The sequence below is a fragment of the Periophthalmus magnuspinnatus genome, chromosome 22 (genome assembly GCF_009829125.3).
Source record: "Periophthalmus magnuspinnatus isolate fPerMag1 chromosome 22, fPerMag1.2.pri, whole genome shotgun sequence".
NCBI classification, from domain to species: Eukaryota; Metazoa; Chordata; class Actinopteri; order Gobiiformes; family Gobiidae; genus Periophthalmus; species Periophthalmus magnuspinnatus.
In genome coordinates this window covers 23,965,567-23,982,988 of record NC_047147.1, presented here as the reverse complement: position 1 = coordinate 23,982,988, position 17,422 = coordinate 23,965,567, and the positions used below count along the sequence as shown (strand labels likewise).

Below are 17,422 nucleotides of genomic sequence, written 5' to 3'. Positions count from 1 at the left end.
GAGTATCTAGTTTCAGTATTAATTAGTATGTGATTTTTGATTTGACTTTTGACGACCCTACACTGTCTTTTCTGTCTGTCTCCTGTTGAATCACACTGTTGTTGCACAGATATAAGTGTGTTTAAACTGCTCCCACCTCCTGATGATGCGCTCTTTGCTGTGGTACCCTCCCCTCTCTATGCTGAGCGACATCTCTCTCAGAGCAGCGAAGCGGGGCTCTCTGGCCCCTACATCCGCACATAGAGCTTCCAGCCTCCGGCCCGCGGCTTGAGACTCCTCCAGAGAGACCAGTGACCTCATGTCCTGTCGACTGATCAGACGCAGTGTATCCTCCAGGTAACACTCCCTCAGAGATGCCTGAAGAGAGAAAGACCAAGGATTCAAATCAGTTCAACCACAAAGGAGAAAGACTAAATCAGGATCAGGGCAGGACGTCAACAGGTGTAAAGCAAACTCCAAAACCTACTGATCCATACACAGATTAACAAGGTCCTGGCAGGAATAGGAGGTATCAGAAACAAAATGATACACTTGTGTATACTATCAGCTGATGCCAGGAGCCATCCTGCACATATATATACATATATCGAATGATAAATCGATATAGTAATTACAGTCACAGGCCTAAATGGAGGAGCAACGGCTCTACTCCGAGCTCCTCACATGTGACTGATCTCCTCACCCTATCTCTGGACCACTTGTATCCGCCATCTTGTCTTTTCAGTTATTACCCAAAGCTCATGTCTATATGAGCGTAGGTTTGAGTAGATTGATGGGTAAACTCCGTGGTTCCCCGTGTTAACATTTACAGAATATTTCTTTATGCATATGCATTGTTCATAGAATGAAAGATACCTTGCGTTCAAACTTCTGAGCGAGCTGTTCGAGCTGCTCCAGTCTGAGCAAAGCGTTGATTAAAGCTCGTTCTCTCTCGTGTTCAGCCTTTTCCAGCAGAGTCCAGCTCCTCTCAATGTCACTCAGAGTCCTCCCTGAACACACAGGACATGGTGTCAACCAAAACATGTTTGTCATAGTTTCTATCTAATGTTAGGTTAATGTTTAGCTGACTAAAACTAAAAACAAATGATTGCTAAGTAAATCACATCCATTTTGGTCACATGAATTGCTCAGGAGCAGACCCTCGACAGATTTAGACAGTGTCAAAAGTATCAGAACTCTGCCACTAATTGATACTAAAACTAGTATTGAAACTAGATACTCAGTTTTCGCAGGTATCGATACTAAAAAAAAGTCCCATTGACAGGACAGAAATGAACCCTTTCTGAATATCATTATAATGATGTTGAGCTGTATCTTTCACAAGTATAAGACACATAGACTAGTTTACACACATGGACCACTATGAACCTACTGCACACTGAGGGAGTACACACATATAACACACACGGGAATAGAAAACAAAGTACGAACATTTAATGAGGAAAATTATTGTCAAAAGAAGAAGTGTTTTTTATTATCATGGTAGAATCAGAACTGGTATCCAGTATCGAGTCTATTCCTCAGTATCTTGACATAGTGTCTCACAGACTTCACCTTCTGGAGGGTTGTAGGGTCGCTGGTTGTTTGCCACTAGTTTAGTTTTTAAATTGAACAGATGAGCCTCAATCGCCCCACGCTCCTGCACAGAAATATAATCATATTGTCAAAAGAATTTTTAAAAAAGCCAATTAAAACAGACATTATAGTAACAAATGAATCATTATAACAAAACATACACAACCAGTCAAAAGTTTGGACACGCTCTCTCAGTAAATGTATTTTTTCTTTATTTTCACTACTTTCTACTTCATATACACATAAAATAATATATGAAGCAAGATATATGGAATGACATAGCAAAGAAAAAAAAAGGTAAATAACTCTTCTTAATATTTGGTTATATGTTACGTAGTGTTACTTTTTTCTTTACTACATAATTCCATATATCTTACTTCATATATTCAATGTTTTCTGTATGTATATAAAATGTAAAAAGTACCATAAATTTTGGAGTATCACGCTTTGAACCCTGCAGCCTATACAACGTTGTGGCTAATGTATAGATTTTCACAGGCTAATGGCCACTGGGGGGCACTCTCTACCAGTAAATGCAAAAGTGAGACAGACTTGGGGAAAGCTCATGTGCTGAAGAATACACTAGTTTTGATTTTGAACTGTCGTTTTGTGCATCATGCACACATCCTCATCACAAAAAACACAGGAAGAAATGCAGATGATGCCACTTTTAAGTTAAAGGCAATCGATCTGGCCATCAAAGAAGGAAATAGAGCCACTGCAAGTAAGTTTGTCATTAATGAATTAATGGTGCAACGTTGGAGGCAGCAGCGACAAGAACTCAATCTAAAAATACGACAAAAGCTTTCAAAGGAAATGTTTTATTTTCTAAACATACAGGTATGTTCATCCTGTGTCAATGGCGTGTTGGTGCCGATTTTCAGTCACAGTTTGAAAAAGTGTGTCTTAAATTAAAACTCAAAAAAAACCTCTGTGTACATGAAAACCTGTGGCTTATATTCAAGTGCGGCTTATACATGTACAAAATGTATTTTCTTTTGAAATTTAGCTAGCCTATATACAGGTGCTCTCAATAGTCCCAAATTTACAGTAGTAAAAATAAAGAAGAAAAAACCTAATGAAAGGGTGTGTCCAGACTTTTTCCGGGTGTATGTTGAGTAGCATGTTAGCTCTTGTGTGTGACCTGGTATTTGGGAGGTTTCTCCTGTGTGCGGTAGGTTTTGAAGGCTGTCAGCAGAGTCTGCATCTCCCTCACTGAGTTTGGGAAGCGCCGGTCGTTCAGCTGCTTGATCTGAACACAACAGAAACAGGACATTTTACTCTAGTGTACATACAGCTGCGGCTGGTTTGTAGCAGCAATACAAGTAATAGTAACAGCAATACTAATGGTAATAGTAACAGTAATAGTAACAATAATAGTAACAGTAACAGTAATAGTAACAGTAACAGTAATAGTAACAGTATCGTCATAATTTTAGAGGCAGTTCAGTGGCAGTTTGTGAAGGAAAAGTAAAAAAAATTAAGTGTAAAACTACAGTTTTACAGAGTTGTAAAAACAGAATCCCTCTGTGCCATCAACACAGAACACTGGCCAAAATGCACGGTTTAGTCACAATGAAGACATTTTTCTGACACTTTAAACCTTCATTGCATTAAATAAAGTTGTTGTCATGTATTTATATTTGCATTATATTTTGAATGAGTGTACTCTTCTACCTTTGTTTAATTTTAGCAGTATTATGTTTGCGAGGTAACAGTTATGTAATGGAGCTCAACAGTGACTGCTCTGGTTCCACAAGTCAATTTTCCATTCATTTTTCCCATAGACTTTTTGTTCAAATTCAAATATTCAGAGTTCAAAGGCATTGCAGAGGCTAACCAGCTTCGTGTTAACTAATATCCAAAGCACAGGTGTTTTAAGTCCAAAAAGCACATTTAATAACTCAGAGGTTTATAAAGTTTCAGAAACTCATGAATAAAATTATAGATCTTGTTGTCATTAGTTACCACAGAGCTGATTAGCCCTGAGTTTTCAAACTTTTTCGGAAAATCTATGGGAAAAACAAATGAGAAATTTGCTGTGTGGACGGTCACTCTTGAGGTCCATTACCTCTACGTATGTCACATCTGCTACCCATGCCCAACCTGGAAGTAAAATGATAAACCAAAATTACAAAACTAGAAAACACAAGGCAAGACTCATTGTGAGACTCATGATCTCGCCGCATTGTACAGTCTAAAAGTACTACTTGTCGCCATAGACCAGATGCTTGTAAGTTCCACAGACTCTGTTCACTTCTTCAAACTGTCTTTGGCTTATACCTTTGTGTTGATCCAGTGCAGCAGGTCAGACACCAGCTGTTCATACTGAAGCTTCATCTGGTCCAGTTCCATCAGAATCCCGATGATCTGAGACACAAAAAATATAAAACAGTCAATATTATTATTACTCCTCCTCATTCAGGTTTGTATTTGTGCCTGATTCTTCTTCTATTTATCAACAATATGAATTGTTAATAACATGCTCCTTATGTCCACATTTGTTTAAGTAAAATTCAAATAGCATAGAGTATAAGACCATAGAGTTTTCCAGAGGTTGTTTTTTTTTAGGTTTTGAGTTTTTTCTCATAGAGCTGCCTTTATGGACCTTTATGGACACAGCAGCTGAGGCGCGTGAGCAAAGTTACAACCTTATTTTTTATTTGTATTTAACATAACAATACAAATATAAACTTAAACTTAAGAAAAATGTAAATAATATATTTAGGTGGCAACATGAAGAGTTAAAACAGAACAGAAGACCTGCACCTTTAACCTTTTTTGACACGTATTTCTTGTCAAATGAACGTTAAAATTAAGTAAAGTGAGAGTAAATTATGCCAAATATAATGTTCTCTTTTATGGTATTTAACAATCTCACATTAGCAGAAAAAGAGACAATAAATGCCCAAACAGTTAATTAAAAGTCAATGAAGCTAGTGTTAATGTTAATGTGAACGAGTTTCATTTCAGGGTTAGCAAACTGTCAGGATAAAATCCAGAAGAAAAGAGTGAATCTTCTGATGAAACTAATACAAACATGAAATAAACCCAGCCCGCTAATCCAGACTGTGTGTGAGTTCATAATTAAATATTTACACGTATTGAATTTGTTTTTTTTACAATTTATTTATTTTTAATTTTTTTGCTCAGCTGCAGTTTTCCCTGTGTCCAGCAGAGGGCAGCTCACTCTTTACAATGGGGCTGGGGTGAATCTGTCCTTGTTCAGGTCAGGAGCAAAAGAATAGTTTACTGAAGTAAAAGTATCCCAAAGGTAGACTATAACGGGAGACCTTTGTGTACTTATTCATTGAAATATTGAATGACTGAATGAATTATTTAATTAGCTTGACAGTTTCTCAAATGCAACTGTAGATCAGCCACAGTATTCAACCACATTCAAAACATGAAATATTGGCATTATTTAAACATATTATGTCACCTTTTTAATTTAAATAGCAAATAGCATTTCTTGTTTTTGTATTTGCCACTGCAGGGCAACCTGTCAGTATCAGTGAGTCTCTCCAGTATCTCCAGATCTTGATCTATTTTTGGTCAGGACCACCATAGTTGCAGGATTTGACCTATTGTGCATGTTTTGGGTTGATAGAGGAAACTGGAGTAGAACAGAGACACAAAGCCAGACCCTAACCAGTACTAAACCAGGTATAAACCAGGTCTAAAACAGATCAAAACCAGGTCTAACCTAGGATTAAAGAGCAGTACCTTAGTAACTCTCTTCTGCACGGTCTGCTCCTGCCTCAGCTTGGAGAAATAGTGGTAGAACAGAGACACGTAGGTCATGATGGATTTCTCATCAGGGTGAGGAACCAACATGTCCTCCACCTCCAGAAGCTGCATGATCCCAAACTCCTGCTCTGATAGGACAAAGGCGTGGCAAAGGGCGGAGCCAGGGTCAGATGAGAGGAGGCGGGTGTAGTCAAATAAGTCAGGTCTGTGGAGAGAGGGGATATTATATATTACTACTATTAGTGTTGTCACAATACTAAAATTTCAAACTCCCTTTCGATACTAAGGAATAGATATTCAACATCTTAAACATTAAATGGTAGTGATGTCTGTGCAATCCCTCAGTTGTCCCAGGAATGATACATAGCAAAAGAAAAATTCTGTTCTGTCAACATGACAAAAAGTTTTTAGAGTGAACACGTGCGGCTGCTCATCTAAGCCACTTCTGTTCTGGTCACATCTGTCTGAAGGGAGGAGCCAACTACCCTGAAACAAACACGCCTGTTTGTTTACAGTTTCTGTTTGTTTGATAGATCTAATGAGCGACACTAAGCGTGAACTGTGCCTGAGTCATATTTTGCATAATCGTTCAGGCCCCTAACGGGCACCCTCACACCTATTAGCATATTGGTTATTAGCATACTTGCCAGCACGGTTGTTTTCCTAGTTTAGATTTAGGTCCTCAGTCGTATGCACAGACTTTGATGGTTTAGTCATTACAGGTGATTTTAATGTACATGTGGATAATGTGTTTGACAGAAAGACTAAAGAGCTCAGTTCTGTCCTTGAAACCTTTGGTCTGACTCAGCATGTCAGCGAGCCCACCCACAACAGAGGACACACTCTGAACCTGCTCATCACAAAAGGAGTAAATATTTCAAATGTCAATGTGGTGGATGTTGCTCTGTCTGATCATTTCTGTGTCTTCTTTGATCTGTCTGTTAGTCCCAAACCAGCGGCTGGTCCTGCAGTTGTTGGAAGGAGACGCATAAATGATAAAACAGGTGCACTGTTTATGGAAATGATACACTGAAAATGCCTCATGTTCTAATGTTGATGATTTGTTGAACTCTGTGACTTCGAGTATTTTGAATGTTCTGGACACCATTGCCTTGATGGAGGTTAAAATGGTTAAATATAAGCAGAAATTGCCATGGATGAAGAGGGAGTGCCGGAGGGCTGAGTGGGGATGGGCAAGTCAAAGCTCCAGGTTCATTATGAGATTTACAGAGAAAAAATGTACAGGTAAAACCAGTTTATGTAGAACAAGGGAGAGGGATTTTTCGGACATCCTATTTGCAACAGTAAACAGATTAACAAACCCTCCAACTCTGCTGCCATTAGAATAAATTTTCATCTTAGTACAATGAGTTTGCAGTATACTTTAAAGACAAGGTTGAGGGCAATAAAAATGCCAATAACTCCACAACACAAATAACACCCCTGCAGCCACAGATTCACTTAGAGCTGATTCACTTTGCACCTGTAACTGACAAAACTGTCCAAGACATTGTCGCCAGTCTGAGTTCATCTACATGCTGGTTTTTAATCTGCATTCTGCTCTTTTAATGTTCATTTTAGGAAGATTATTTGTGATGATTAACGTTAATGTCTTACTTATTCTGTAAAGCACTTTGAATTACTTCGTGTACGAATTGTGCTGTACAGACAAACTTGCCTTGCCTTCCTCATAGTCATAGTTCCTCATAATCAGTCTGCTCATAGATGTGAGAGGACCCATTAGGGGCCTGAACCATTATGCTAAATATGACTCCAGCACAGTTCACACTTAGTGTAGTACAATAGATCCAGCCAACAAACAGGTGTGTTATTTTCAGTGTAGTTAGATATAATGCAGTGTCCACTAGTAATCTGACCAGAACTGAAGACGTGGCTTGGATGAGCAGCCTTCACTCTAAAAGACGTCTTGGCCAGTTGACACAAATTCATTTTTCTTTTGTTATTAAATGGTAGTTGTTTTCTATTCCCATGTGTCTTATATGTGTGTACTCCCTCAGTGTGCAGTAGGTTCATAGTGGTCCATGTGTGTAAACTAGTCTATGTGTCTTATACCTGTGAAAGATACAGCTCAACATCATTCTAAAGATATTCAGGAAAGGGCCATTTCTGTGAATGGGACTTTTTAGTATTGATACCAGCAAAAAAAAATAAATCCCTAACTATTATTAGCCTGATATCAGTGCTTAAAATTTTTGAACAATGAATAAGTAAAACAACACTTTAGGGAGAGACATTCAGCCATTCAACAGTGGTGACTGTTATACCTTAACTGACTCATTTAGTCAGAGCTGTTTTATTTATGTTCTGCCTTGAGATGATTACATCATGAGTTATTGGTTGACAAACTTTACTCAGTAATAGCTCCATGGATGTAGACTGCACACTGATGAGTCTTTTCACATACAGAACAACTTGTATCTATAATGGTAGGTACTTAATTAAAAGAGTTGAAACTGGGGCACCTCTGGGGAGCTGTCAAGACCCTTTGCTGTTTTCAGTATTCACGAATTAAAGGCAAAGCCACAATTAAAGTGGAACAAAACCAGGTCTGAACTAGGTATAAACCAGGACTAAACCGGACCAAAACCAGGTTTAAACTAGGACTAAACCATGTCTCACCTGTGTGCGTGTATGAGCGCATTGAAGGCCAGTCCATCCCTCCAGCTCTTGGAGAAGTCCTGAACATCGACCCCGGAGTATCCTGCGGTTTTCCTCTGACACCACAGGAGCAGAGCCTCTTTAGCTGAGCGCTGGGCACGACCTTCAGACTGAAACACAGTCAGATCAGGACAAAAGCACACCTTTACATGCACAGGACAGCTTTTCAACTTCAACTATGACCATATAGAATAGCACATATAGGAAATATTTATCTTAATTTTACATAAAAAGGCTGTTGAGGTCTAAAAAGAATCCCACTGTATTATCACTGCCAACAATCAATTTTCAATCCAAAATTCAGAGACAGTTTATACACAAAGACCATATTTTTCTGACAGATTAAACTACAATAAAGGTGTTGTTATTTATTTATAATTTAATGATTATAGAGTAAATTAGACAAGCTTTAGTCCTTGTCAAAAATATTGTTGCTAGGTAACAGTTATGGAAGTACCTCTGCATATGTCATATCTGCTGCCCACGTCCAACCAGGAAGTAAAACTATAAACATTACCAAAATGATCACACTAAGATCTGATTTTCGATACTTTTGGCAACCGTAGTACCTTCTCTTGTCTGGGTCAAATCTGTACCTCTTTCTCCTGGATGGGTCCGATCTGGAAGCGTAGGATGATGATCCAGAGCAGGCCAAGGATGAGGGTTCGATTCCCATCCACCACGTTCTCCGGTCCGATCAGCTTCACTGGAATCTTGGTCCTTAGGAAGTTCAGGGCGATGGAGTTGTTCTCGAGGCAGTGAACCCGGAGCCGAGGCCTGGTCTGAGCGCGCAACTTCTCCCCAGAGATCAGCTCCAAGAGACGGATTAGAACCAGACCGGTCTTAAGATCTGAGTACACGTCCAACACCTCCGTGTGGTCCTGAAAGAGGGAGACACAGGGAGAGAGGGAGGAAAGGGGGAAGGAGGGAGGGAGATGGGGGAAGGAAGAGAGAAAAAGGGAGAGTGAGACTACTGAGTCAGATGCTTTTGGTTAACCAGTATTTATGAGGATATGCTCAGTCAGCAGCACAACCACACACACAACCACACACACAACCACACACAACCACACACAGAACCTCACACAGAACCACACACAGAACCTCACACAGAACCACACAGAGAACCACACACAGAACCACACACAGAACCTCACACACAACCACACACAGAACCTCACACACAACCACACAGAGAACCACACACACAACCACACAGAACCACGCACACAACCACACACACAACCACACACAGAACCTCACACACAACCACACACACAACCACACACAGAACCTCACACACAACCACACAGAGAACCACACAGAGAACCACAGAGAACCACACAGACAACCACACACACAACCACACAGAAAACCACACAGAGAACCACACACAGAACCACACACAACCACACACAGAACCTCACACACAACCACACACAGAACCACACACAGAACCTCACACAGAACCTCACACAGAACCACACAGAGAACCACACACACAACCACACACACAACCACACAGAGAACCACACACAGAACCACACACACAACCTCACACAGAACCTCACACAGAACCACACAGAGAACCACACAGAGAACCACGCACACAACCACACACAGAACCACACAGAGAACCACACACACAACCACACACACAACCACACACAGAACCTCACACACACAACCACACACAGAACCTCACACACACAACCACACACAGAACCTCACACACACAACCACACACACACAACTTTACACACAACCACACACAGAACTGAACCTCGACATTTTCACTTTCTAGAAAACCTGTGGAATGTCATAGTCCCAGATGGGGGACGGAGACAGATTTTCCTATTGATATGTTGCAGCTGATGTCATCAACATTCCCTGTGGGTGTGATGCTAACTGGAGGCACAGCTGTGTCTGAAGCTCTGTTACTCAAATTAGACTTTAATCTGATCTTTGTTTTAAAATAATCTGATTAGAAAAAAAAAAAAAAAAAAATTTAGTTGGAACGACAACAAGTGAATTGATTTGTTCTGTTAAACTAGTCCCTCTCAAATAATATTACAGTCACAAGCTTTTTCAGTTCAAACTCCTAAACAGGACCATGAACACTCAGACTGATCACAGGCTCCTGAAAATGTGTTCTCTAAATAAATATTCAGACTATCTTAAAAGGTTTTTGACTGCGTTTGCTAATTTGTGCGTTCTGTCACCATGGTAACTGCTAAACATTCCACCATAGACATACGCGCCTATAGTCCAGGAATTGTTTTTTTCAGACTATAGAATGTGATGACATCATACTCCAGATGAGGTCAGGGGTCACACACATTTCTTTAGATGACATTGTACTTTACCAAGAAATATCCAAAAGGTAAATTCACAAATATTGAGCTTGATCATTTCTAATGGTGACTAGACCCAAGACCTCACTGTACAACAACAACAGCAACAACAATAACAATAACAACAACAACCACAACAAGCAGAAACACAACAACAACCACCACAACAACAACCAGCACAACCATAACAATAACAACCCCAACCAAAACCACAACAACAGCAACAGCAGCAGCAACAACCACAACAACCACAACCAAAACCACAACAACCATAACAACAGCACACATCTGTGTTTGAACAAGATTCATTTGAGCTGCTCCATCTGTGTTAAGTATGATTGGCCTGTAGAATGTGGTTACGTCATTTGAAACACAGCGATAGAAGAGGTGGAGCTCAGATGTTTATTTTAGGTCTAATCTTTTGACCTTTGACCTTTTAATGGTACAGATATTTACAGTTTGTGGTAATGACTTATATCTATCTGTTCATCTGTGTCAATGACTTTGAACAGCCCACAATTGTCTCACGTCACTCTCTCTCTCTCTCTCTCTGTCTATGTGTGTCTCCCACCTCCCCCTCTCTTACTCCCTCCCTCGCTCCCTCTCTCTTTCCCCTCTTCTCACTCCCTGTTCTTATCTCTGCCCTCTGTGATAAACCTGACACAACAGGAGGAGTGAGGGAGGCTAATGTGCTGCTATCTCCCATAACTCCCTCTCTCTTTACTAGTTTCACACTCTCTCCTCTCCTCTCCCCCTCTCCACCATATGCCCCATCCCTCTCTCCCACCCCGTGTTCTCGCTCTCTCCATTTTCCCCCCTAACCCTCTCTCTCCTCCCCGCCTCTCACTCTCTCCTGTTTTGCCTCCTAACCCTCTCCAGATGTGAGCCGTCATTCCGTGGATTCCTCTGGATCTTTACACAACAGACATATATTCTGGTGTGACCTTGAGGAGTTATGAGGGTTGGAGTCCGTATGAGGAGCATGGATCCATGAGGAGGTGCGAGGAGGAGCTGTGAGGGTTTGTGGAGGTTTGTGCAGAAAGAGGAGTGATGGAGGAGAAGGAGGAGCTCGGGAGATGTGTGCCCTGGATTATTGATAATATCTCTGTAATTACTGGACCTATCCACATGACGCAAAAACATTTAAATAAACAAAAGTCAAATGTTTTGTTTTTGTTTGTTTTTTTTATTTCTGTCAGTTTAGCCTAAAAAGTGATAAAATGAATGTAAAGTTTTGAGTGAAAAGATACCCTTGAATGCCTGTGAATGTGGGTGTATTCTGCCTTCTGATTGGCTGTACCTTGTTTTTGGCGAAGACACTGTTCATCCATTTTGTGAAGGTTTTCTTCTGCATGGTCATCCTCTGCTCCTGCAGCTCCCGCACTCGCCCAGCCCCATCCTCATCATCGTCCATCCTGATTGACCCACGGGGCGACGACGTCACAGTCTGCAGGGATATGAGGAGAAGCATTAGTGTCACTCCCTGTACCATTTAGTGTATTCTTCATCCACACTGGATGTAGCCACAGCTGCCCTGGGACAGACAGAAGTGAGGCTGCCAATAATAATAATAATAATAATAATAATGGCTTACACTTGTAATGCGCTTTTTCAAAGCACTACACTATAGTCATTATTCATTCATTTCCACACTTGGTGATGGTAAGCTACTATTGTAGCCACAGCTGCCCTGGGGCAGACTGATGGAAGCGAGGCTGCCAATCTGCGCCATCAGTCCCTCCGACCACCACCTATCATTCGCGCACACACCACTTTCATACTAGGCAATGTGGGTGAAGTGTCTTGCCTAAGGACACAATGACCACTGAGCCACTGTCGTCCCAATCTGGGCCATCAACTTTTTTGTCTGTGTTGACTGATTTGTGCATTGTGTCACCACGGTAACTGCTGAACATTCTGCTATACACATACATGTAGATCACCCGAGTACCTGGTTAGAGTAGCAGAAGGGGTCAAAGCAATGTTCCCTCTAATTTTTCACGAGTCTGAGCAAACACACAAACTCCCTGAGCGTCCCATGGACCAGTGTGAGCGACATCAGACGTGCGCACTGTGGTCATGCTGCATCACATCCATCCAAGTTAAATGGTTTATTAAAAGAATCAATTTACCGCATTTACATTTCTGTTATAAGACTTTGAATTAAGTGCTTTAGCCACTTTTACAATAAAAATGACAAAAATCTTGCTCATGACCTGTGTAGTATGTTAATGCTATTGGAAGTACAAATATTTAATTTGAACTATGGCAAAACATGAGCTTCCAACCAAACCAAGACAACTGTAAACTCCTATGTTGAAAACACACTTAACATTTTTATGATAAAGCTCTGACTTGTATTATTAATATAAGCCATTGTGTGAAGCTTTTGCTGTGACTGAGTGAGATTGTCCTACTGTGTCTGGGAGACAGTCCGTTAACTCTTTTTCAGTATATGACACGATCATTTGATTTTTACAACTCAAACTAGTGACAGTCAATGACCAACACACACAGAGGAATCTGTATCTGCACAGCTGCTCTATTACTGTACATTTACATATCATATCAAAACACAATATATAATGTGTATTTGTATATAAAATATAGTTAAAACAAGTGGTATGGGTCAAAATAAATATGTATTTACAAACCACACACTGCAAACGGTGAACAAACACACACACACACTTCAAAATGTAAACAAACACACACAGTGTGACAGTCATTCTGCTATAGTGTGTGTGTGACGGGGGGGGCGCAGATTGGCATTAGCTAATGCTAATAATTACACATGATATATTTGACCCACAATTAAGTCAATAGCAGAATAAACCACGCTTACCGATCAGGAACAGCATCCAGTCCATCAAAACATCAGGTCCTCTGCTCGTGAGTCCATCATGAGATCTTCACTCGGTTCCATTAACCGCTCCGGGTCCAAGATGTCTCTAGTTTAACTTGTACAAACATCCACAGTGTCCTCGGTCGCGTACTTCCTTTGTTTTGTCCGTTTCGTCATGTTTAAAACGCAAAGCTGCCACAAAACAGTGCGCCCGGGGGCGGGCCGTCGGAACGTTAAGGGGTTAAACACTTAGCATCATTAGCATCATTAGCATCATTAGCATCATTAGCATCATTAGCATCATTAGCATCATTAGCATCATTAGCGAGTCTTCACTCCACATCGGCTAAAACACTGCTAGCGGCGCATGAGGAGCCTGTCAATGACGTGGATAAACTGCGCAAATACATCTGTGAATCACATAATTGTCTGGAGCAGCTCGTCCCCGGTCACACTCACTGACTCACACTGAAAAATAGCGCAGAATGAATTGAGCGTTTATTTTATTTTCAATTCCGGTTCGATTTTTTTGTGCGCAGCTCAGATTTTCTGTGCGCGGAGACGGTGTCAACAATGCGCAATTGCGCACGCGCGCAGTTTAGAGGGAACAGTGGGTCAAAGGTTAACTCTGACTCCTAAACTTTTAACACATGAGCTCTGTTTGAAAGACAACACAATTTTAAAGATGTTGTGTCAATTATATAGTGTGGCATCAGCGTTGTTTCTGTAATAAAACTCTTGATATACGATTTCTAAATGAGCTCTGAACATGTGACCTCACACGACCTCACGTGACCTCACGTGACCTCACACGACCTCGAGTGAGCAGATACAGCGGGACACTGTATGTGACGCACATGTAGACCTGGTTTGTGTTTTATGTGTGTATGTACAGTTCAAGTGTGTGTTTTATGTGTGTATGTACAGTTCAAGTGTGTGTTTTATGTGTGTATGTACACTTCAAGTGTGTGTTTTATGTGTGTATGTACACTTCAAGTGTGTGTTTTATGTGTGTATGTACAGTTCAAGTGTGTGTTTTATGTGTGTATGTACACTTCAAGTGTGTGTTTTATGTGTGTATGTACACTTCAAGTGTGTGTTTTATGTGTGTATGTACACTTCAAGTGTGTGTTTTATGTGTGTATGTACAGTTCAAGTGTGTGTTTTATGTGTGTATGTACAGTTCAAATGTGTGTTTTATGTGTGTATGTACACTTCAAGTGTGTGGCTTGTGTTTTGCTGAAGAGTGAATCTTTATGACAAAATGACAGTGAAAATTCCTGAGGGTCATAAACGTCACATGTGTGAGTTTATGTTTGACACGTTCACTGTCAGTTCTGCTGAATCTGTCACATAAAGTCCATGTTTGAACAGCTTCAGTGCTCGTCTTGTTTCAGTCCTCATTATGAAACGGTTGTTTTTCACATAGATGATGCATGTGTCTCCACACAGTGGATTTAGCTTAGCCATTTGTTCCATAACAGGAATAGTATTGTTGTGTTCTCAGACAGATGCTCTTGTTTTGTCTGGAATGTTCCACAGTACAGCATTAAACTGATCTATTTTGCATTTATTAAATGATAGGTGTTTTCATGGTTCAAAAATACCTTGAAAGACATACATCCTTACTGTGAGTGGGGTCACCTCTCCACAGATATGACCTGTAACTTGGTCTAGTGGAGGTATGTCCATACTTGACTTTTCAGATCTTTAATCGTGTTCTCCTCGTTTCTTTTCATTGAGCGTCTGAAGTTGTATTTGAAGTGATTCATGTTTGAGTAATCTCTAATCTCCTATTTTTCAAGACACCATTTTGCCGATCTACTGCCGTTTTCTCCTCCATCAGTACACACCCACTGTGACATACACACTTCTACAGTTTTACTTTCTTAATCGGTGATACTTGTAGGATTCAGCAGCATCGTGTAGTCAGTGGACTGGTTTCTTTTATTATGTCGTTTTAGATGAATATTGTGAATTAAAATGTGCAAATTATAACGTAATGGTCCACGGGTGTCACAGATTAGAACTATAAAGATAAGTATAGAGATAATACAGATAACAGGACTGATTGAAGCAGTATTTTTGGCTGCATGTTTTGATAAAGTCAGTATAAATGTGTGTGTCCTGTTGAGGATGTGACCTGTTCCCTGTACTGAGTCCAGTCTATGGTCCAGTCTCTCCACTTCAGCTGTGTTTGGATATACGGCCCTTCATGAAATAAGTTTGGACACTCCTGGTCTAGTGGCATCGCCTGCTTGTCTCCATGGAGCTAGAGCAGTTGAATGCCATACTGTGGTACATTCTGTAGATCCTTCATCATAACACTTTTTCATATTTGCACTGGTACTTTTGCTCTGTTGTTGCTTTGTCCATATGTATGTACATATTTTTGTAACTATACTTCTGAACATTCTCCATGAAGATAAGAGACATTTTGTGCCATACTGTGGAATATTATAGCCTAAGGAACTACATTTCCATGGAAACAAGTCAAGGACAGGCCAAATAAGAGTCAGTCATCATCCAGATTGGTGATTCCAGGGCTAAAATTATCCAAATGATTCTAGTGAAGGTGAATGGAGTTTAAAAACACAGTGGAGCACTTCCTGTATCACCACATGATGACATCACAAGGTGGAACACAGTGTTTTCAGTTTGAGAGAAGAACTCAGCCTAAATATGCAGGGTCTGTGTGTTAAATTGATTAGAGAACAGTGTAATTGGGACCTTTAAAAAGCCTTAATGCACAAAATAAACACATTTCTCAAATCTAAAGACACTTACCTAAATAGTTTGGTTAAACCCAGTCCAGGTTGTAGTTCAATTCCCTCTCTCTTTGTTGGTCTCTGTTTGAATGACAAAGAGCCGTACTAAAGCAGAGCAAGTGGTTCCTGGTCAGCTGACTCACTCCAGAGGTCAAAGTTCGCCTGGAAATATTCACTCTTAATGTTTCACTCACACTCATAAACTCCACACATCAGCACAAATTAAAACTCTAATCATTTTTTAACAGTATCACCGTGAGGCAGCACTGAGGCCAACACTCCCAACGCTTCCAACGCTCGAGTAATATATAGTACAGTGTAACAGTACTCTTACTCGAGTAATATATAGTACAGTGTAACAGTACTCTTACTCGAGTAAAAGTTGTGCTTCCTCTTCCCTCTGTGAGTGAGTCTAAAGTGACATTTATGTAACAATATGAAATGATTTGAACATTTGTGTTTCTGGCTCCTTCAGATATGATTTAGTTTGAATCATTTTGTGTTTGAAAATACAACATTTTGTGACTTATTTCATATTTTGTCACATTCACCAAAATGATAAATCAGATGTCACGTCCCAACAGTTACTCTTTAAGTTACTGTTACAAGAGTAGTACTTTTCACAAATACTTTTTTACAATTACTTGAGTCATTTCTTGGACAACTGCTTCTACTCGAGTAATATTATTTTGAAGTGATTTTGTCTTTTCTACGTCTTCTGCAGATATATTTGATCATTTCAGTTGGAATAGAACTCTCAGGCTTAATGTGGAGTTTGCATGTTCTCTCTGTGTCTGGGTGGGTTTCCTCCATCAAGCCAAAACATGCACTATTGATGCTTTGCAGTGACATTACACTGGGGTTCTACATGTATGTCTGTGGAGGAATGTTCAGCAGTTACCATGGTGACACAATGACACACATTGGCAGACACTGTCAAAAAAGTTTTAAGGTCGATATCTCATGAAAAAATCCAAAAGTGATTTAAAGAGCACATGTTCAGGAGCCTGTGGTTAATCTGAGTGTCCATGGTCCTGTTTAGGAGTTTGATTTTACACAAAAAAGTGAGAGTGACTAACTGAAAAACTGTTTGCTAACGCTAGCTAGCTTGTGACTGTAATTATGTGTGAGAGACTTGTTTAACAGCACACATCAGCTCACCTGTTGTAGCTCAAACAAAGTCAGTTCTTTATGGTCAGATTGTGTTAAAACAAAGCTCAGATTAAAGTTCAACAAAGTCCCAGACAGAGCAGTGCCTACGGTTAGCATCACACCCCCAGGGAATGTTGATGACATTAGCTGCAACGGGCCAAATCCTCCAGCCAAGGTAGTCCTGACCACAGACTGTATAAAGAAGTGAAGTGAGTGAGTGTGAAAGCTCCAGCCAAACGAAGCTCATCAAGGCTAAAGCCGTTATAGGGCCGATTTGGGGAATATCAGGAATTACGAAG

At 40.3% G+C, this 17,422-nt stretch overlaps 1 protein-coding gene across 1 annotated transcript in view; it reads right to left on the bottom strand.

The window, feature by feature from the left end:
• sptbn5 (spectrin, beta, non-erythrocytic 5) overlaps window positions 1–16,037 on the bottom strand; it is a 67,413-nt gene extending 51,376 nt beyond the window's left edge. The window contains exons 1-10 of the mRNA XM_033987793.2: window positions 15,991–16,037; window positions 11,659–11,805; window positions 8,601–8,885; window positions 7,966–8,114; window positions 5,302–5,530; window positions 3,859–3,945; window positions 2,720–2,827; window positions 1,555–1,639; window positions 856–989; window positions 137–357 (exon numbers count right to left, since the gene is read on the bottom strand). Of these exons, the coding sequence (XP_033843684.2) occupies window positions 137–357; window positions 856–989; window positions 1,555–1,639; window positions 2,720–2,827; window positions 3,859–3,945; window positions 5,302–5,530; window positions 7,966–8,114; window positions 8,601–8,885; window positions 11,659–11,772 (1,412 nt within the window). The 5' untranslated portion in view covers window positions 11,773–11,805; window positions 15,991–16,037. The remainder of the gene's footprint in view (window positions 1–136; window positions 358–855; window positions 990–1,554; window positions 1,640–2,719; window positions 2,828–3,858; window positions 3,946–5,301; window positions 5,531–7,965; window positions 8,115–8,600; window positions 8,886–11,658; window positions 11,806–15,990) is intronic.
• Between the last annotated feature and the right edge of the window lie 1,385 nt (window positions 16,038–17,422).